Source organism: Erpetoichthys calabaricus, chromosome 9, assembly GCF_900747795.2.
Source record: "Erpetoichthys calabaricus chromosome 9, fErpCal1.3, whole genome shotgun sequence".
NCBI lineage: Eukaryota > Metazoa > Chordata > Cladistia > Polypteriformes > Polypteridae > Erpetoichthys > Erpetoichthys calabaricus.
In genome coordinates, this window is record NC_041402.2 from 68,709,315 (window position 1) to 68,732,062 (window position 22,748).

Here is a 22,748-nt window from a genome sequence, read left to right on the forward strand (position 1 = left end):
TTTCACATCTCATTTTACAGGAGACACTTATTCCCAAATCTGATCTACTTACCTTTTAATTTCAGCATTTAAGTGAGAAGTAAACATGTTCTGGTAGATGTGAAATGCACAGGAAATTCATTCTTTAGACTAATTAGTTGTATGACGCAATGTTAATAATGCCAAATGTATATGTACGCGAGTCATATGACTATAAGCTATGCACCAGCATTATCCTTTTTAATTTAATCTATACCTGGTTAGATCCCACGATGTATCCCTCTGAAATAAATACCTTAATAAAAAAAGAAAGTAAAAAGACAAAACCTATGTTGAAGGCTAATGTCATTTTAAAGGAAAGTCTTGCAGATGTACAAATCCAAAAGTTGATATCTATGCATTACTTTACCCTGACAATACATAAAGCTGCTGCATCATTTTAAAGAGGGCATAATATGCAGTGCTTGAATTATTAAGTTAATTAATGAATGAATTGACAGAAGATAGTCAACAAATGCACATGTGAAAATATGGGCATGGAAAGTTTGAGAAGAAACATTAATCCCTCTATTATAAAAGAAAATCTTGACACAAGGCTTTTACCAGGGACTATTGCCAAGAGATTTTGTCAAGTCCTGCCCTCCTCTCAACCATTTTCAAACATACCCACGGTCTACTCAACTCTCATTCGTGTTAATGCTTTTGTCAGACACAGTTCCTACACTCTCAGCTCTTATACATTTTTATGTTTTCCTCATTTTAACTCGTTTATGAAAAGTCCTCCGTTTCTGTTTTCTGGACAGTATTTTTAGACATACAATCTATTCGTTTCCTTCGTTGTAGTCCTTTTCTGGACAATAATTTTAAATGTTCTAGATGACACGTCAACGACTAAGCGAAGAAGAAAAGGCAGAGCGTCGAAAAGAGGCCCAAAAGCGTTGGAGAGAAAAGAATTCAAAAAAAGAACAATAATAATCTAAGCGCAAATTCGTAAAATAATGAAAGTAATAATCAGCCCGGACCAAGTGGAACTGAAAAACTAGCAGGTCCAAGCAGGGTTGGAAATAAAAGAAAGAGTAGAAGACAAAGTAGAACGTTGTAAAGAGGTTCAAAAATGTTGGTGTGATACACATGCAGCCAGGTTACAGATTATGAAACTACTAAAATTTGAAAGTCTCATAAAAAAACTGATAGTAAAGATTGTATTACCGCAAACAAACAGAAATTATTTCTTGGTGAAATAACGGAACAGCGAAAAGAGATTGAATATATGGACATAAGTGATATGACAGAAGTATGTAGATATTGTTTGGCTTTAAAGTTTAAGTCAGAGACTTGTAGATCGTCTAATTCGTGTTGCCATCAGGGAAAAGTAGTGTGTCTTCCCAATGAAGAGGCGTTTCCGGGAGAATTAAAAGATTTGTTGTTTGGTGGAAGTGAAAGCTCAAAACGTAGATTTACACAATTCTGGACTATACGCTATGAGAATCTGTGGACCCGCAACAAGTAAAGCTACTACAAGAAGAAACCACAATTCAGTCAGGTTTATATTTATGATCATGGAGAAGCTATGCAACATAGAATCAAAAGAGTTAAATGATCAGATGTATTAGAAATCCTACAGCCAATAATGGATAAAAATCAACACGTCCAAAAGTATCAAACTTTACACAAAATTTATCTACAAAACAAGGACAAAGAAGTTTTCTTTGATTTCTATATGAATCTGAAAGATCAGGGTCGCATTTATAATAAACCAACATGAGACGAATTGTCAGTGATAATAGTTTCGAAAGACGGAAATATCAAAGACAGAGTTGATATTTGTGTTTATCCAAAAGCAAAGCATGATTCGTCATTTCTGTCTAATAATTCGACTCACTACGATCCTTTACCCTTTCCTTTGCTTTTCCCTGATGGCGAAACTGGATGGTTGTATAATATGAAACAAGAATTCGAATAAACGAATAATACCCACACAATATTTCTGGTCAAAATTAGCGATACGTCCCAATGTATTGTACATCCGCTTACCCATACGTGAGCGGCAGATCTACAAAGAGATTAGCATGTAGTGCCTGCCCAGGCGTTGGCAAGTGAAGCGAGCAGGGGGGCAGAGCCCCCTAGTAATTATTAAAATGTGATTTACTTGCAAGTGGTTGGACATTTGCATTGTTCATATACTAAAGGCATCGATAAATTTTAATAATAAGTCAACACTTCACAAATCCCATGTTCTGGATTGTAATAATCATAAAACTCAAAGAAGAGTACATTTTCGTGTTGTTTTGTCAGGAGTATGCAGCTAGTGAATACTGATGCCAGAGGAGGGAGATTTCAGATGAGCAGCTCGGGCTTCGCCCATTTTAGACTGGGGCGGAGTGCCTTCTTCCCACTCAAATTTGTGCCTGAAGAGGCTGGAGCTCAAATGCAGAGTTCTGTAGAACGAATTGTGGCAAGCTACTAATTTTGTGTATTTGTGTTTATTTCCACAAGTACTTCCTAAAAGGTTTTCAGTTACTTTAAATGTGTTATGTTCTAAAAAATAGTTAAATATTAGATACCTATTAATGAGTAGTGCAGATGTGGGGAAGGCTGTTCTCTGGAGTGATCATTTTTTGTATTTTTGTTTGTTTTCAGTTTCCTTTCAGTCTTATTGCACCTTAACAATGACAAATCAGTGAAATTAGAATGGTGGTCAGGGCATGCTTTACTCAAAATGATCAATCATTTGCACACATGCAGCACACTTACTTAGTTTGGACACATGAGCATTCAGCGCTTATTAGGGCATAACAACAGAGGGGTGTGTAACCTGTTTTACGTAAAGGTTACATACTGTATAGACAAGCAAGCAAGGTATGCTTTGAATATTAGCAGTGAAATATAAAAAAATTGAAAATTCAAAATCTACAAGATGAGGCAGGATTCAAATCAGTTTAAATGATTGGCTTGAAAGTCCAATTACTCTGATAGGCTGAGGGAGCCAGTAAGCTGTAGGCCTTTTAGCTTACCATTTGAAAATGAAAAAGCAAGCTTCCAATCATGGCTCACATTAAGTCAACTAAGTGAAGACTTCTGGCTTGTATATGACAAAGTGGGTTAAAACAATAAATGATGGAGAATATGCAATAAACTAAACTAAAATAAAATGAACAATGCATCTTGCATCAACTTAACTAAAGTGGTTTGTAAATGTCCCTGTGCCTGACACAGCCAGAATTGACTTTGGTATCCTATGACAATGAATTAGAAGATACAGGCAAAATATTTGATGGATACACAGACTATTGCTATATATGTTTGTTACTTTAGGGCTGTGCAATTTTCAAAGTTTATGCTAAATTTCAGCGTGGCTTTACAGATCTGAATCAATAACAACGCAAACGGTACAGTAGTTTGAAATTGACAATAGGACAGGGTAAAAATATTGATTTTCCGATTAATCAATACTTTTTGTTTAAGCGATTTGATATCGATTATTAAAGTCTCAAGATTGATATTGTGAATCTTTATCCTGCTCAATTACTATATGTAGGTTTCCTATTAAGGCTTTCTATGGAAAAAGCACTTTACTACCTTCCATAAAATGGTATGTCTTCCTCAACTGAGATCAGTGTTTTAGACACTTAAATCAGATGTGCGGACTTAATGTGGATTTAAACAGTGTATCAGTAAAGAACAGAATAAAAGCAAAGCCATACGTAGCAGCTCAGAAGTTAATTATTGCTGTAACAAAACAAACAAAAAAATTATCCAGATATCACCCATAAACCATCTTAGTGAACATCCAAACAAGAAGAACCTAAATTTACACTTGAGATGACGTTAAGCTCTAAGGTTTCAATTTAATTCACATTGTGCCCAAAAATAACAAAATGTATTGCAATTTGTACCTGTAAAGGTAAGAGACCCTACACCATTGCTGAAAAGGAGGCTTTTGGCAAATGATACAGTTTTTAGAACTGTGGTATGCTGTTCCAACCAGAAAGCAAATGAGTGAAGTTATTGTACCTAGGCTTTACGAAGTTCTTAAGCAAAACACTGTCAAGTGTCTCAGGTCAGCAGAGACAGTAGTCCTAATCTTGACAAAGCTGTGACCTCATCAATTAAAGCAAGTTGCAAGATGAACTGCTGCAGTGGAAAAAAGTTTTCAACATGCCTCACCCAACCAAGCAAGTGGGCAATTGTTGAAATTTACAGCAACCTAAAACTGTTGTCAGTTATGATGGCTGGTTCTTTGTCTTTTATGTTGCAGTCAACAAGCTCTAGATCCGCATTTTAAAACGTTTCTTTCTTGTTTGGGGAGAAACTACGAGGACACATTTTTGAGACCTACTAACATGACTGCTACATGTGAGCAACTGAAGATACAGTATGTGTAACTTGTTGAATTATAGAAAGACACGAGTCTTCCTGTAGTATCTTTACTTTGGACTAATTCACGATTATTTTACATGTCTAACAGGGGAATAAATTTGGTTACAGTTTAGCTGAAGGGTGTCTACATGGAGATTCATAACACACGGTTAGGTTATTGAATAACATACTTATTATTTAAGAAGCAATATTTGATTATTTTATAATAATATTTGCAAGATGATATAGATATTTAATAAAGTAGATGCCATTACATTGTAAATTTGAAAAATTGAATTTTTTTTTTTTTGAGCAATGATATTTTGTTCAGGTCAGTTCAAGCCAGGTACATACTGATGTTAATTGTTCATTACTAATTTAAGCATTGCACTTCAAGTTCTCCCAGTCTTGCCATTCCACTGGTGGTTACAGGGATTCTTACATCAAAGTGTTGGAAAGTCACCCCTCTGGGTAATATATGCAATTTCACTACCTTTGAACTTCATGCTATTACTGTCTCCTCTGCAATTAGCATGACCATTTTTGTTGTTTATAGTCCTCCAGGTTGGCTTAGTCATTCTTCGATGAGCTGGATGGACTGCTCTCAGGTCACTTCTAATTCTTGGGGATCTGAACATCCACCTGGACAGCCCTCCTGCTGCTGACTTCCTTGCTCTTCTCTCCTCATTCAGTATAACACACTTCCACACCCCCAGCCCCACACAGAAGGCTGGCTAATCTGCTTGACCTTGTTCTGTCACGCAACTGCACTCCTACAAATACAACTGTCACTCCTCTAAACACGTCTCACCACTTTTTCATTCAGTTTTCTCTGCTGTTTCCATCTTCTCACACCACACTTTATCCTTCCACATAGACTTCAGTTCCCTCTCTCCCACCCATTTCTCTTCCATAGTCTCCTTTGCTCTGTCTCCTCCTCATCACTTCTCCTCTCTTGACACCAATACTGCCACAGACACTGTATGCTCAACTCTGCCTTCCTGTCTTGACAATGTTTGTCCTCTTTCTTCCAGGCCTGCACGTGAAAGACCCTCCTGTCCATGGCTGTACGAAGCACTATGCAATAATCTGTCCAAGCTCAGGACAGCCAAATTAGGAAATGGAATTAGTCCCTTCTTGCATCATTTTCTTCTGCCACCATCAATGCTAAGGTAAGGTTCTACCAGACCAGAATTAACAGCATCACTGACACACGCTCTCTGTTCTCTGCTTTCACATCCCTTCGTAATCCTACTCCACTAACCTCCTTGTCTGCTGATAACTTTGCCACTTTTTCTCAGGATAGGGTGGCAGCCATCAGCAGTCAATGCTCAGCCACGCTGCCACCTATTATACCTCCTTCTAAGCAACACCAAAAATTCTCCACATTCTCTCCACTGTCTGCCAAGAATGTTTCCGACCTCCTCTCCTCTCACCCCACTACCTGTCCACTCGATCCTATTCCCTCACATCTCCTTCAGGCCATCTTCCCCTCACTCAATCCTGCAGTTACACACATCATTAATACCTCACTCAGTTTAGAAACTTTCCCTAACATCTTCAAACATGCTCTGATAACCCTACTTCTCAAAACACCAACACTTAACCAACACCAACACTCAAGTTAACAAATACAGGCCTGTCTCTCTCTTGTCCGTTCTTTCCAAAACACTTGAACGTGTTGTTTCTAACCAGATCTCTGCCTTCCATATACAGAATGAAGTGCTTAATAAGAACCAGTCTGGCTTCACGAGGAACTATTCGACTGAGATGGCTCCACTGACTGTGTTCAGCCAGCTACGCCGTGCTAGAGCTAATAACATGTCATCAGTTTGGATTCTGTTAGATCTCTCTTCAGCCTATGACATGGTCAACCACAACATCCCTCTTGCCATCCTCTCTGATCTTCATATCATCGGGATTGCTCTCAGATGATCCAGGTCCTACATCTTGGACAGATCCTACAGCGTGTCCTGGAGAGGGGAGTTGTCAAAGTCACACCAGTCATGCACTACTGTACCCCAAGGATCAGTACTTGGTCCTCTACTCTCTTCTCTATACACCACCTCACTAGTTTCCATTATCCAATCTCATGGGTTCTCTTATCAGTGCCAATTGTACACAGCTGTACCTATCGTTCCCCCCAAAGGAGAATATGGTATTGGCTAGAGTCTCTGCATGTCTTACTGATATCTCAATCTGAATGAAGGACCACCACCTATGGCTCATCCTGGCAAAAACCAAGTTTCTTGTAATCCTGGTCAGCTAGTCTGTTCAACTCCCCATCTCTGTACAGCTTGGCTTACTGTTGCTAACACCCACCAGGTCAGTTTGCAACCCTGGGGTGGTGACCAACAAGCACATAACTTTTTCTGACCACATTTCTATTGTTTCTTGTATATTCAGGTTTGTGCTGTACAACATCCACACAAATCAGACCTTATCTGACAGAGTATACAGCACAAGTTCTAGTCCAGGCACTGGTCTTGTTGTGAGTTGCAGTAGTCCAGACACTTCTGGCAGGAGTACCTCCATGTGCTATCAAGCCCGGTGAGGTGCTATGCTCCCTTTCACCCACTCAGGTGTGCCAGGGAACAGCATCTGGTGATGCCACCTCTACGTGGAATCAAGTCTCAATCCAGACTCTTTTTGTGTGTGGTTCTGAGTTGGTGGAATGGACTGCCCACCTCCATCCATACTGCCGACTCCCTCGATGTATTAAAGAAGCAAATGAAGACCCATCTGTTTTGTGAATACGTGTCTAATTGGCAGAGAAAAAAAACAAAACCCTTGCTCTGTGATACTTTATATTCTTGGCTATTTAAGTGTAATTGCTTTATTGATTGTAAATGTATGAGTTACTACATCTTTTCACTTGTGGCAATCTACTTTTGTTACCTGTCCTATTACACTTGCTGAAGAAACAGGCCCTAGCCTAATGTTACTTGATTGTTTACCTCTTTGGTAAGCTGCTTTGGATAAAAGCATCTGCTAAGCAAATAAACGTGAATGTAAATATAAGTATTGCTTCTTAATGTCATTCCAGCCTTATGCATATGTTATGAAGCCACTATGTAGACACGCTTCAAATAATGCGTTACTGAAATTTGTCACATTATATTAATGTTCTCTATACATGGTTAAGTAATCTCTAAAAAAGCCAACACTTCAAACATATTACACTCATGCTAATTCAATCAAGATAAATTCAATTACGAATCAGGACATTGTGAATTGAAATCAAATTGGGACATCAGTGCTAATACCCAGCCCTAATTGGCAAATATATTCAAATTCAGCCTTTTCTGTCAAGAAATCAGAGACTGGAATTGTCCCTAAAATAATGGTCGGTGTTATTTCTTGCTATTTGTATGGCCTGTAATTTTAGTTTCAGTTTCATATAAATACACTGAATAGCTGAACTTGCTTATTTTACTACACTGCCACAAAGAACTGAAGCAGAACCCTCCCTAGGTGTGGCTGCTGTCAAATACAGGGCTCATTCACACACAATCCATTAAATCAATTTGAAACTCCATCTTACATATTTCTTCCCACATGCAAGATATTATCTGGGGTAACCCGATGCAGACACTGAGACAACATGCAAACCGTTTCAGCGTGGGGATCAAAATAAGAGTCCTGATTCAGTGAGGCAGCAGCACTAACCTCAGCCCATGTAACCAAAAGTGTGTCCAAAGTGGAGTTTGATTGTCTGAACAACATGTTTTGTTAGTTGGAATTCTCTGAAAAGAAGAGCCTTAGAAAGGCAATTTAACACCATCTTAGGTATAGAAGAGAGAGGTTAAGAAGTGTAATATGAATGACTATCAAAGAGCGACTTCAGTTCTCTACCTGTGTATGCATGCTGTGTTGCAGTAATGGTAGCAGCTGAGAAGTCTGCTGAAAAATGGACACCTCCAGGGTACATAATAAACACAAGAAAATCTGTCAGGTTAAGTGGACTCTATTATATTTCTTTTCACAGTATCCTACTGTGGCATTTTTTTTCCACTGCTCTTCTGCCAAGCTGTTCTCATTTCCATGAGAAGGGCATTACCATTACGTAGGAGATCTGTAATCCAAGAATGAAATGATTCTGTTACCTGCTAGTTGGCCTAGGACTCAAATGGACTCCCCGGAGGTTCAAGTCTCCAGGAACGTTGCTGACTGGAATTCTTGTTTTCAACTGGAAAGAACTCAGTGATAATACTAATGGACATGTATTGTTAGTATTTGTATTTGTTAGTATATTTGAAATAGTTTAATTTCACTATGTGCTTAAACTAATCTGTACTTTATATATGTGCATTATGTAATTTCCAAAGTTTATAATTTTTTTTTTTACCTATAAACCTCTTACAGATCAGTAAGCCTGTACTCATTGGCCAGAGCTATGAAAACATTAATTGAACTTAGCTGTACTAAGTAAAATGCATGGCAACAAACCAGAAAAACATCCAAGAAATTTTATATTAGCCCAGCAAACAGCTTCCACCTAAATAACACTTGAAGATAACAGTGGTCCATACTTACTCTGGCATTCTTTTCCATTTCCATCAGGACTCTCTTGTGCTGCTCAGCGATGGCTAGTGTAGCTGAATGTACCCGCTGATAAATCTGTTCACCCTCTCGTGTCTGAAATGTGTACAGTCCTTCCCCACTGTCACACATCCTTAGAAAACAGAAAACAAGCATTGCGTATATAAGCACATGAAAAGAAACTGCAATCTTCAAATCAGGCTAAGGGTCATAATATGTAAGTGCATATTATATATACAGTGCATCCAGAAAGTATTCACAGCGATTCACTTTTTGCACATTTTGTTATGTTACAGCCTTATTCCAAAATGGATTAAATTCATTTTTTTTCCTCAGAATTCTACACACAACACCCCATAATGACAACATGAAAAAAGTGTACTTGAGATTTTTGCAAATTTATTAAAAATACAAAAACTGAGAAAGCACATGTACATAAGTATTCACAGCCTTTGCCATGAAGCTCAAAATTGAGCTCCGGTGCATCCTGTTTCCCCTGATCATCCTTGAGATGTTTCTGCAGCTTAATTGGAGTCCACCTGTGGTAAATTCAGTGTATTGGACATGATTTGGAAAGGCACACACCTGTCTATATAAGGTCCCACAGTTGACAGTTCATGTCAGAGCACAAACTAAGCATAATGTCAAAGAAATTGTCTGTAGACCTCTGAGACAGTATTGTCTCGAGGCACAAATCTGGGGAAGGTTACAGAAAAATTTCTGCTGCTTTGAAGGTCCCAATGAGCACAGTGGCCTCCATCATCCGTAAGAGGAAGAAGTTCGAAACCACCAGGACTCTTCCTAGAGCTGGCCAACCATCTAAACTGAGCGATCAGGGGAGAAGGGACTTAGTCAGGGAGGTGACCAAGAACCCGATGGTCACTCTGTCAGAGCTCCAGAGGTCCTCTGTGGAGAGAGGAGAACCTTCCAGAAGGACAACCATCTCTGCAGCAATCCACCAATCAAGCCTGTATGGTAGAGTGGCCAGACGGAAGCCACTCCTTAGAAAAAGGCACATGGCAGCTCACCTGGAGTTTGCCAAAAAGCACCTGAAGGACTCTCGGACCATGAGAAACAAAATTCTCTGGTCTGATGAGACAAAGATTGAACTCTTTGGTGTGAATGCCAGGCGTCACATTTGGGGGAAACCTGGCACCATCCCTACAGTGAAGCATGGTGGTGGCAGCATCATGCTGTGGGGATGTTTTTCAGTGGCAGGAACTGGGAGACTAGTCAGGATAAAGGGAAAGATGACTGCAGCAATGTACAGAGACATCATGGATGAAAACCTGCTCCAGAGCGCTCTTGACCTCAGACTGGAGCGACAGTTCATCTTTTAGCAGGACAACGACCCTAAGCACTCAGCCAAGATATCAAAGAAGTGGCTTCAGGACAACTCTGTGAATGTCCTTGAGTGGCCCAGCCAGAGCCCAGACTTGAATCCGATTGAACATCTCTGGAGAGATCTTAAAATGGCTGTGCACCGACGCTTCCCATCCAACCTGATGGAGCTTGAGAGGTGCTGCAAAGAGGAATGGGCGAAACTGGCCAAGGATAGGTGTGCCAAGCTTGTGGCATCATATTCAAAAAGACTTGAGGCTGTAATTGCTGCCAAAGGTGCATCGACAAAGTATTGAGCAAAGGCTGTGAATACTTATGTACATGTGATTTCTCAGTTTTTTTTATTTTTAATAAATTTGCAAAAACCTCAAGTAAACCTTTTTCACGTTGTCATTATGGGGTGTTGTGTGTAGAATTCTGAGGAAAAAAATGAATTTAATCCATTTTGGAATAAGGCTGTAACATAACAAAATGTGGAAAAAGTGATACGCTGTGAATACTTTCTGGATGCACTATATTTTTATACATATTCTTCTTCTTTTTCCTCTTCATTTTTTCCCACTTTTATGTGGGGTCAATGTGCTTGATCATCCTTCTTCAAACAGCTTGGTCCTGCATTTCCTTGCCAGTTAAGACCTTTTCCTTCAGATATTCCTTTACTTTATCCATTCCCCTTCGCCTTGTCCTCTCTCGCTTTCTCTTCCACCTGTACTTCCATTTCCATCACTCTTTTGCGCACATGCTCATTTTCTCTCCCAGTCACATGTCTATGCCACTTCAGCCTACTTTCCTATACTTTCTTAAATATCTCTCCCTATTTTGTTGTACCTCTGATTGTCTAATTTCTTATTCTGGCCTATTCTCTAACTCCACACATCCATCTCAACATTCTATTTCTGCCACATCTAACTTCTACTCCTGTGCTCCCTTTACTGCCCATGCTTCAGCTTCATACATCATAGCTGATCTTATGACTACCTTAAAAACCTTAACTTTAACCTTCACCTTAGTTCTTCAAACACATAATACTCCTGATAGCTTCTTCCATTTACAGCATGCCATCCACAATGCACTCTGTGGGTTATCTCTGCATCTAGTTTTCCACCTTTGGCTACCACTGATTCTAGATATTTAAATGTATTCACTCTTTTCAATAGCTCTACCTGCAGGCTATCCTCTTAATCCTGATCATCATTAGACCTTCTATATTCTGTTTTCTTACTACTTATCTTCCTCTATCTTCCAAGGTCCTTCTCCATTCTTCCAGTTTCCTCTCCACTTCTTTTCTGGTACTACACAATCTAGCCATCAGGGGAGCAAACCAGCCCAACTTAGTGCAGGTCCCAAGACTGAATAAATAGAGGGTTAGTGTCTGGCTGGGTCATCCAGCTGTAAAACTTAGCAAAAACCTTATTCATGGAATAAATAAAATCAGCTTTGGAAAATGTATATACATATATAATAGATTCTGTTATATGCCAAGGATTAGGGTTGCGGCCAGGATCGGGGGTATCTGTGCTCGTACCAACAGTACTGTATCAGTCCATCTATAAATATAAGAGCCAGATGCCTGATTGATCCTTGCCACTGACACTTCCAAAACAACCAAATTAAAAAAAGACGACTTCCAGACAGAAGAGGCATGAAATTTTGTAAGCAATTGCCCTTAATGCAAGTAGCTTCCACTGGATAATAAATAACTGCAGTGGGCTGGCGCCCTGCCCGGGGTTTGTTTCCTGTCTTGCGCCCTGTGTTGGCTGGGATTGGCTCGAGCAGACCCCCGTGACCCTGTAGTTAGGATACAGAGGGTTGGATAATGGATGGACAGATGGATAAGAAATAAATGAAGTGAAGAAAAGTCTATAAGTAGAAAAATGTGGGAAAGCAAAGCGTTGCAAACAGAGAAAATAGAAGTAAGAAAATCAGACACCTCAGACCCAAAGCTGAAGACAAGCAGGACAGACCCAACACACAGGCATAAATGTACCCAGGGTGCTCAGGGAACAAAAGTGATAATTAGGGTAAAAGGACAATCCATAGGTATATCATTTATAGGGGGTGGACAAACTCAAAATGAGTTTGTTGATAATTAGGATTCATTGACAACAATCAGGCATAAAAAACAAGTTTCATGAAATTTAAGAAGTGGAGGAAAAATCTCAGAGCCATACTGACTTAATTGATAATGGGTATAATGTGTACAATACTGATACTGGTTTGTGACTGAGGGACAAAGCAAATGAGAAATTATAGGAAGCTTTAAAAACAGGTCTAAGCTGTAAGGAGGGACATCACAATGCCAACATTTTTGTATTTGATACCAATACCAGTGACATTTTACGATACTCGATATCTAATCGATGCTACTGCAAAAACAAATTAATTTCACTGGCTTCTTAATTAAAAGTAACTTCCATTATTCAAGTGGACAATATTATGCCTTTTCTGTAACAAAATATAAATTATAGGGAATACTAATAGTAACAGCAAATTTAAAATAGTGGTATATCAATCAAGTAGTTCCCCAGCTATCTTTTAAGTAAACTAGTACTGGCATTTATAAAAATCAAATTACAATGCAAGTCTTGAATTTAATGTGTAATTGACAAGGGAATCCTCCTAGTGCAACAATAGGTCTGGGGGGGGAGGGGGGGTGTTATCATTGTAGGGGATATCAGTATTGGATTTATAAAGCATCACATAGTCATGGACAAACTGATTTATCTTACCAAATGCATATTCTAATTTTATTCTCTGAGATTTTCTCATCCGGAACTGAAAATCAGTACTAACAATAAAAATTCAAACATTATTATACCAGTACTGTCGAACTGATGAATTCTAATACAGCTCAGGATATATTTGAATTGCACAGATTCTTTAAAGCCGTTTCTGCTTTTAAAATTTGTTTTGTAACATTTACTACTGTAAGAGTTATATGTGCATCAGTAGCTTGTATAAAAAAAAAAAAATTAAAAAAAAAAAAAAAAAAAAAAAAATTACTAAAGAGTAATGTTTAACAGTTGAGTCAAATTGATTCAAATGTCAAAAGTCAAATATCACAAAATACTGCTGATTTAACTGCTCAAATCTGGCGTGTTTTTTGTGGTTGTCTAAAGGCTTTCTATGTGAAATCATATTTGTAAGTTTTACGTTTATCCATTATTCAACAACTCTAGTGAAAGAAAGCCTTGGTTGTTCAGTTTCAAAATGGCGTATCTTATATGAGCAATCAGACTTTGTTATTGTCTGCCATGTATACAAATCCAGAGTTAAAAATTAAATTGGACTGGCGTTACCTATTTCCAATTAATAGTAACTAAGAGACTGCATTATATTTGCCAAGGTACCTTCTTCTTCTTTTGGCTACTCATGTTAGGGGTTGCCACTGTGGACACTAATACATTTGCCAAGGCACCAGTGAACTAAATGATACACTGTACGCACTTTCACTATGTTCACCAATGTTAATCATGAACATTAGTTTTCCTGCAAAACCCAAATGACTGATACCAAATATAAATCTACAAATGCTACATTTGTATGTGGTCTTGTCTGTATTGCTGGAACTGTGTGTCTCTACGGTGCATTTCTGTTAACGCAGAATATGTCGTATTACTAGAATAACATGCTTTGTGCTTCGAGGCATCGAAACACTAAATAAACTTTATTTTGGTACAAATGAAACAGCTCATTTTATCAACAGTGCAGATAATCCAAGTAGTCGCTTTGTTTGAAACTTGCCTTGATTTTTACTTGCTACACCTGTTGTTAGGACTGCTGCTGTGCAGTTTCCTCTCACATCCTACAGTCCTCTATGCACACAAGGTTTTCCTCCGCGACCCTGACGCCGTTTAGAAAGTGGATGGATGCTCACACAGAGATATCTGTAGACGAATGATCCGAGAATGAATGCAAAACCTCCGTTCCTTTGTCGGGACAGTGTAGGACATGGTATTAAAAAGCAATTAATCTACAAGTTAAAAAATTATAACAAACATTTAATCAGTGATGTCATGCGCTCTCAAAGCATGCACAAATCTATTTCTGAGCAAACTCCTTAATGGGTGTTTTGATAAGCTTGAATCTGGCAATCGTGCACTGAAATTCTCCTACCTAAAACCAAAGCATTACCGCCTTCTAGTATCAGCTTAATCAATGGAATGCCTCTGGAAAACTTTACAGGAAACGTGTAGCTTTGGCAGCATTTTTTTTTAAACACAACAAAGCACATCAGATGTAATACCTGCAAAGTTAACCCTGTTGTACCTCATCTTTCATATCTTATGCAGTATTGTTTATTTGTTCTGTACACTGAGACTGGCGGTGGCTCCAGGCACTGGCAAGTCTTATTTTGTTTAGTGCAGCAAGTTTTTTTTTTTTTTTATTTTAAAAATCATATTGGTTGATGGACTTGTATGCTTTTAAATTATTATTTATTATATTGAAAACTATTATTATTATTAACTGTTTTCAATGTAAGAAAAAAAATTAAAGGTTAACTTCTATCCTTTTTAGTATGGAAAAAAACATTAACCTTTTTAAACGCACACTGATGCAGCCCTACACTAACTCTATTATGAACTATTTTTTAATTTGTTTATTTTCAGTCCCATTTTTTTAGTATGCCTTCTTTGAAAAGAATGACTCCAATAATAAAATGATTTTCTATCACCTTGTAATTTTATAATTCTTTTGAAAAATGTAAATTAAAAGTGAAACTGATTAAGTTAGGCCTTATACAAAGGTGTTCAGGATTTGTCTTTGTTTTCTGAAATTTGGCTTTGGTTTTGGCCAAGAATGTTTGTTCTGTGCATTACTTTTTTTTTTAGCCTTTCCAGGTTTTTGACATGACAAATTAAGAGGTGAGAACTGCAATAATGTACTAAAACATACTGTATTATATGAGTTTTAATTCTACAAACATATTTTGCTAGTTACAAAAAACATTTGCAATTCCTATAAATGACCACTCTGTGTCACTGTTTTACAAGACATATAAAGACAACACAGCTGGAGTATAAAAAGCAGCCATTGTGGGGAAAATTGGGGGAGCTTTTCAAATTGTTTACCCTGCTTTACAAAGCCAACAAAAATGCACCTAATATATATTAAAAGAAGCAAACATGTTGGTGATTTCTTTGTCATATACCACACATAAGCAAAAGCATTACTATATGTAGTATTATACGGTGAAATATAATTAAAGAATAATATCAGAATACTTTGTAAGACTTACTATCTATATATCTCAATATCTATGTCTATAAATATTTATATCTATCTATAAAATATATATATATGTTTATAGTATGTATTGTCATGTATGCATGTCAGAGTGCAGAGTGTCACCCTTCGAGTTCCTCCCAGGTATGTATTACATCCCATGCCACTAACTGTCTTGTCTTTTTCTTCCTCCACAGTGCAGGAAAACCACCCAATGATGGCAACTGACTCTGCCCCTTCTGGTCCCTGGGCCATAAATGCAAGGCCACCTGGAAGGAGGTATCACTTCTTGTCAAAGTGACCTAAACAGAAAAGGTCCATAGCCTACTTATAATCGAGAAAGTCATTCAGATTAACCTAGCCAGAGTGTTACGGTGGCAGCAATTTTGTTTCTTTTTGAACGCTATTGTGCATTGTTTTTGTTAAAGCCTTTAAATAAACAGGGACAGACAAATATTTATTGGAATATCAGCCTGTCATTCCCTCGGACTACCACTATATTATACACTGTGTATTATACTGTGTGTGTGTGTGTGTATATATATATATATATATATATATATATATATATATATATATATATATATACACACACACACACACACACACATACAGTATATATGACTCATTCACTCACTCACTCATCAACAAAAATACTATTTCCTGTTTAGTTAAAAAGCAGAAATTTGACAAGATGATACAGCTAAGGCAGTATGTATCCACTAAGAAAGGACATTTCAATATATCAATATTTAGGGGTTAAAAAAAACTCACAACAGAAAAACTAAATACCCAAAAATCTCAAAAATGAATTGACAGAATTTTTTGTTATTTGGTGTGTGTGGCGGATGTCCTGACCATGGAAAGATCGGGGGAGAGAGTATTTTCAAGACTATTTCTCCCTTGGACAGAGAGGGCAGCCCCCTTGGCTTCCAGCAGAGCCACGGGTTAAAAGCTCAACCCTGCTAGGGTCTGTAGCCACCCCCAGGGAGGCGCCAGGACGTTTGCAGGACCCTATTTGGCGGCACTTCCACCACACCCGGAAGTGGTGCTGGAATAAGCTGGTTGGGCAGCTGGAGTCCTTCAGGGTGCCTTACAAAAGGAGCCAGTTACCACCACTCAATGGCCAGAGTTGGGAGGAAGTGGACAAAGCTCATGAGGAGGAGTGGAGGTGGAAGGCCTGGCTGAGAGAAGGGGCTGTGTTGGCGATTGCCTTATGCGCTGTGGAAGGCAAACTCTGTAAATAAATTTTGTGTTGTGTGCTAAACCTGTGATCTGCCTGTCTGTGTCGGGGTTAGGGCAGCTGTACACACCCTGGACTTCACAGGTGACATTGTAAAAAAAAAAAAGACATAATAAGCTGAAACGTGTTTTTTTTTGTTTTTTTTTGACATTTGTCATTAATAATGCTCTAGTGAGAAGGATATTTCAATGAACCACATTCCCCATTTCATCACCGAGCTGACAGTGATCTCATGGACAAACAGGAGGCACACCATTTTATGCAAATCTAGCAACATCTGTAGAACAAAGTGACAGGAGCAAAGTTCGGTGACGCTCAAAAAAGTGTTTGCCTGGTGCTGTGGTTGTGAGCGTAGGCAATTTTACACAACTGATGCAGTAAGAAAGGTATTTCATATACATTACCCCCAACCCCTTCATCTTCTCTGCAACCTAAAACAAATGCTTAAGTGGGGACTACAGTTCCCATTAGCCAGTGCACTACTCTTGACGATTTCCTCAGCGTTCACAAAGTTTAAATAAGAGCATCAACAAACATGACATGTCCTCAAAGGTTGCAACTGCTGGATTTTTTTTTCCTCAACCACTTCAGGATAACAGTTTCATTGTCTCAATGGATTAAAAAATCTATCTCAAAGTAGTTTCTTAAACTGTGTGGCCTTGGGACAAAGTTTTATCTGTTTTAGTTCCTTGATGACCTATAGACAGCATTTGAAGGTTTTTTCCCCTCTTCATGATTCAAGTACAAAGTGAATACGTATGTATTTTGCTTAATACTTGCTTACAATACAAAAGATAGAAAGTATAGAACTTTGCAGAACTGAGAATTGTAATTTCACCCAGTATCACGGTACTGCATTCCATGGTTCCAATACCTGACAAAATTAATCTGTCCTTACCTTCCAGCTTCAAAGGTGAACCTAGTCGCATCCCGACCATAACGTCGCAGAGAACACAATGGCCATGTCACTAGCTTGGTGCGAGGGTTGTGAATGTCCCAAAGGTAGATATTCTCATGAGTGATTTGCATCATGCACTCTCCATAGATGTCAAGGTTGGGGCAGGGAAGCAGGAACACGTTGAATCTCTCTGATTAAACAAACCAACATTAAACATTGGTGAAGAAAATGCATCAGTAAGGACCACCTTAAAACTCTCTGTCACAGTCTACTTGGACTCAACCCATTGTTAACGTTACATTTAACTTAATAAACATACAAATTTACCATAATCAAGCAATGATGCTATATCTAGCTTAGTCATAAGCAGCATTTAAATGGGACATTTTTAAGAAAACCTCTTCCATATACAAAACCATGGAAACCTTAGTTACACTTTTTTATGCTTAAAAATTGGAAATTAATTAATTAGCCAAACTAACTCTCTTGATCAGCATAAAGACAAATCTGACCTGTTGATGACCAAGCTAAGAGCAGAATTAAAACCAGCCTTAGAACCACACTGCCCCCTGCCAGCAATATGGTGTCTTTTTTTTTTTTTTTTTTTTTTTAATTGTGAAGAAAGCAGCCGCACTCCTTTTGTTCTCTGAGCTCTTCAGTTATACTTGATATTCAGGGCAACTCCTAAAGCTGCTATGGTTACAGTGCTGCAATGGCTTCAGGGGAGTCTGTGAGGCTTTTTCTTACAAAAGCAGCGAGGAAAGAGTGGTGAAAATGTCTAAGGAGCTATACATTTTGTTTTTAAACTTGAAGCAGATGCCACCTCCCTTTGAAGGTGTGCCATAGACAGATGTCTGAAATTCAAATAGCCAAATATTTCCTTAAAAAAAACTTTTAGTAGAAAGGTACACACACACACACACACACACAGAAAAGGTGATACTGTTACAAGCATCTGATATTTGTCAGGTGAGTAAGACTGTGAAAATGGGTGCATATTCTGCAAAGTAAAAATGTGTCATGTCTGAGATGTGATGAAAATTAAGAAATGTCACCATTAAGCCTTGAACACCTTTATGACAGACCATATGTATAATGTACAGTCTTAGGGCTGTTTTTTGTGAGATGTCATGCTGTATGAGGTAGGTTGATCTGAGTGACTAGTCATTCAGATTGTCTAGGGTATGTGTCTGAATTTGTTTTCCAGAGTTTGCTGCAAATAATTAATTCAACACCTCTCCATTCAATGAGGCTTTAGTAGATGCAGTAGGTGCATAAAAAGAAATGATAAACAGATATTAGCTGAAAAAAAAAATATCTTCAGGCTATAAAGAAATAAATCCTCCAATGTTACCTGTACCTGTATGTTCACATTGCATTCCAGCAGCCAAGAGATCTGGCTCTCCCAGACTAATATCATTAAGACGGGCACCTAGGCATTCAATGGAAAGGATCTTGTACCATTCTTCAGCCTCCAGCTCTGCAACAAACAAAATGGAATTGTGCAAGATGAGATCCATGGAAAACAGTAAATACTCTTACAATTTCACCTTGTGTTTACCATGATTAAATGAGCTGGGCAGATGATCAGAGAAGGTCAGATCATTGACGTGTGTTCTCCTTAAGAAGACATTGTTCTCAAAATGGTTAGTGAATCCTTGCCTAAGATGAAAATACCTACAAACTGCTGTGCAACCATATAGAAGAAATAAGTGAAATGACACCTTCTTCTCATTCCGTTAGTACTGCATGAAATAGAACAAAAAATGTGTCCTTTAAAACCAAGGTAACTTAGGAAGGATTAGGATTGCTCTCCAAGGAATTGCTACTCTATTCCTAAGCAAAGAGGAAAGTCCGGGAAGAGTTTGGGCCTTTCTCTTGAAATTAGAGATGACCTAGAGGGCAGTAAGGAAAGTTGATAGATACATGTAGGGTTTATTTAACTTGTTTTTTTAATTTTTTGTGGGGTTTGCACAGCAAGAAAATGGGGTTAAATAATATATATTATGTCTTATACCATGAATCTACTGACAACAATAGCAAACAGATAAAAATAAAGTAAGATGAAAATGAACAAACAAGCATATGCACTTTATTGTGATGTGAGATTTTGCATATAACTTGATAAATATTTTGTATGTCTTTATTTGCAATTTAGGCAAAGCAATGTAATATTAGTGAGAAGCATTCATGTTTACAACCCAAGGAATGGGTCTCTTTGAATTTTACGACAGGATTTGGGGGATGTGCCTTAAACCAGTTTGGCAAGTGTTTCTCTGCTAAAGTCTTTCAACCCCCGAAAGAAAGCCAGGTTACGTTAACATATGATTTGGGGGCAGGTGTTAAGATGTTTTATTTCCCCCATTGGTCTGAAGTATGGCTGTTTGGAATTGGCTTGAATCAGAAGCTTTTAAGTACCATGATGTCCTATTGGCTCTTGGGGTTGGAGGGAACATCTATAAATTTACATGTTTAACCTCACAATCTCTCTCTTACTAACATCTGAAAGAAGCACCTCTTACTAACCTCTGATGATGAAGACAACACAATGAAGAGCACAGCTTAGCAGCCATATTTGAACAGGCTTACGGCCTGTTCTGAAGAAAGCTGAGCACCAATGATGCCTTAACTAGAGACATTTTAAATAACTAACAAGTCTGTGTGCCGTCTGAAACTACACATCACCATTTAATCAGGTCGTATGGTTGCCAATATTCAAATGTACTTTGCATATTGTTATTATTTATGAATATTACCAATAATACATTATTTTATGTGTAACTTAATTCCTGCTTGTCTTTTTACTACACCTAACTACACCTAATTGCCTATAGATATAGAAGGGAAGGTGGGGATAAGTTATATACTATAATACCTTATAAACAGTGGTAAGTCTGAGATTAGGCATTTTGACAAAGGCTACTTATTAATAATACAATAGGGGAAAGTAGAGCAACATATTACTCTACTAAAACCAAGATAAAACACACTTGAAAACCAGTATTGAACAAATTTTAGAGAACGCATTGAAATCTGTAGATACTAAAATGGGTTTCATCCAGATGGCAAATCATAAAGCAGATCTATGAGGGAAGAATTTATCCCTGACTTCAGAAGACTGTTTGGGCACCTTGCCATGTACAAGAGTCAAAGAAAAGTGGGGTGGAAACCAATGTGTCTATTCAGTTTGGTTAAAACCTAAATCTCAACTTGGCTCTGGCCACAGAGAAGAATGAAACCACTGATCCGACTCACAATTGCACTTGATGAGCTACGGGAATGCCCGCTGAAGAGAAAAGAAAGTGTCGTTAGAGGTCTATTAGCATACTGTATGAGCAAAACTGGAACTGCATTAACTAATGAGTAAAATGCTAGAGCTGAGCAGTCTTGGGGAGTTAATTGAAGCAAACTCTGGTGACTCAACACTTTGATGGGAGAATAACGCAGATTTGAATCAGTTCTAATTAATTACTTAATTTTTCTCTCTATATAGACTAATCCACTTTTTAATTAAATGTAAATACCTTGAATAATCTAAGTAGTGGTATTTTGCAATAAATGTCTCTAGTTGTATTTTAGTTAAGGTTTTTCTGAATTTGTGTGGCCTTTATTATTTATCAAAAGGAGCTGTGGTTCATGCAGTTGATTTTTAATTGAAGTGCAGCACTAATCTAACTCAGAATCATTTAGACCCTCCCTGACACCTCAGTGCTAAATAATCAATTCATGTAAAGTCAGTCATGCAGACAAGGGAAAAAAAGTCTCTTTAATTACAGTGATCCAGAGCAAAGTATAAATGACTCCCTTTATAAACATTTTTAATGATGCCTTTATTTTTTTTATAGATTTTTCTCTTGACTTTAACTGGCCAGAATAGCCTTTGCTAGGGTTGTCTTTCTTCTCCTCTAAAGCTCTACGTGACCATTTATTAATTTTGTTTAACTAAGTCTGGGACTAATTGTTTGTGTTTCATCACTACAAAAAATAAAAAAATAAAATGGAGTTCTCTTTCATGTTCTTAGCATTTTTGTAGACTAGTGTAATTTACTGAACTTATTATTGGCATAGCTATTTACATACAGTATCTGCCAATCACAGATACAAGCAACAGAGGATCTTTTTAAATATTATGAAAGCAATATACTTAGTGCAGCTCTTAGTGTACAACATTATATTCATTACATATATTCTTTTCCTTTCATTCACTTCAATGGCTAGCAGAATTTTGAATACCTCGATTACCCATTTTTAAAACAGCAGCCAATTAACAAACGTGTTATTGGCATAGGGTAAAATGACAAGCTTGCCCATACTAAAACAGCAAATTTAGTGTCATTTTCAACTTGTGTGAGTTAACCATAAATTAGATACTTTGAATGCAGACTGAAAAAAAACTGGAAAAGCACTAATCTACTTCTACTCAATTTCCCACAAAACTAAAAAATAATATGGTTGGCAAGCTCTTACAGTGCTGATGAAAGGAAGGAAAGGACCATCTAATTATATTACAAGTTGAGTTCATGTCAATATTTCTGTTTAAGAATATGGTTAGAATGAAAACCAGATGTTCCATTGGGACCCCGGGAGGGAGAATACAAGGTCTAGGTAGAGCATCTCCTAAGAAACAAATCATCGAGCTTACTTGAAGACCTATTCAATTTATTCTGACAAACGCCAAACTCGATTTACAAAACAAAAAATTAATAGCTGTAAAAATATATCCATCTTTTAACAAGAAGTAGTGGAAGGAGGTTTTATTCTTGTGATTGAAATTTAGGCATGTCAACCTTAATAAGAGGAAAATAAAAAGGACAAGTATCAGTGTGTCTGTTGAGTTGCTATGTCTTTGCTCATTCCAAAAGATGGCGCATCACAAACACTTGCTTTTATAAATCCCATACCAAATGACATACAACCTCAGTGACTTGAACCAGAGTTCAAAATACCCAGTGGGAATAAGGGGATCCTTTAGTGCTTCGCCGTTGGCTGAATAATGAACTCTTACTCTGGAAATGTGGAATATACAGATAGCTATATAGAATGCCATCACCTAGGATATGAATATCATAAGTAGACCAATCACATCATGCATTGAAAAGCAATCTTCAAATGGAACCCACGCCACCTTGTACTTCTGACCAGCATTATGCAGAACAGCTA

At 37.8% G+C, this 22,748-nt stretch overlaps 1 protein-coding gene across 2 annotated transcripts in view; it reads right to left on the reverse strand.

Annotated features, from left to right (window-relative positions):
* Window positions 1-22,748, reverse strand: part of dok4 (docking protein 4) — a 263,114-nt gene that overhangs the window by 6,023 nt on the left and 234,343 nt on the right. Inside the window, exons 6-8 of one of the 2 annotated variants that reach the window (XM_051932134.1) lie at window positions 18,949-19,068; window positions 17,589-17,778; window positions 8,875-9,013 (exon numbers count right to left, since the gene is read on the reverse strand). In XM_051932134.1, the coding sequence (XP_051788094.1) occupies window positions 8,875-9,013; window positions 17,589-17,778; window positions 18,949-19,068 (449 nt within the window). Of the gene's footprint in view, window positions 1-8,874; window positions 9,014-17,588; window positions 17,779-18,942; window positions 19,069-22,748 lie in introns of both variants that reach the window. The other variant, XM_028809691.2, reaches the window with a different exon arrangement.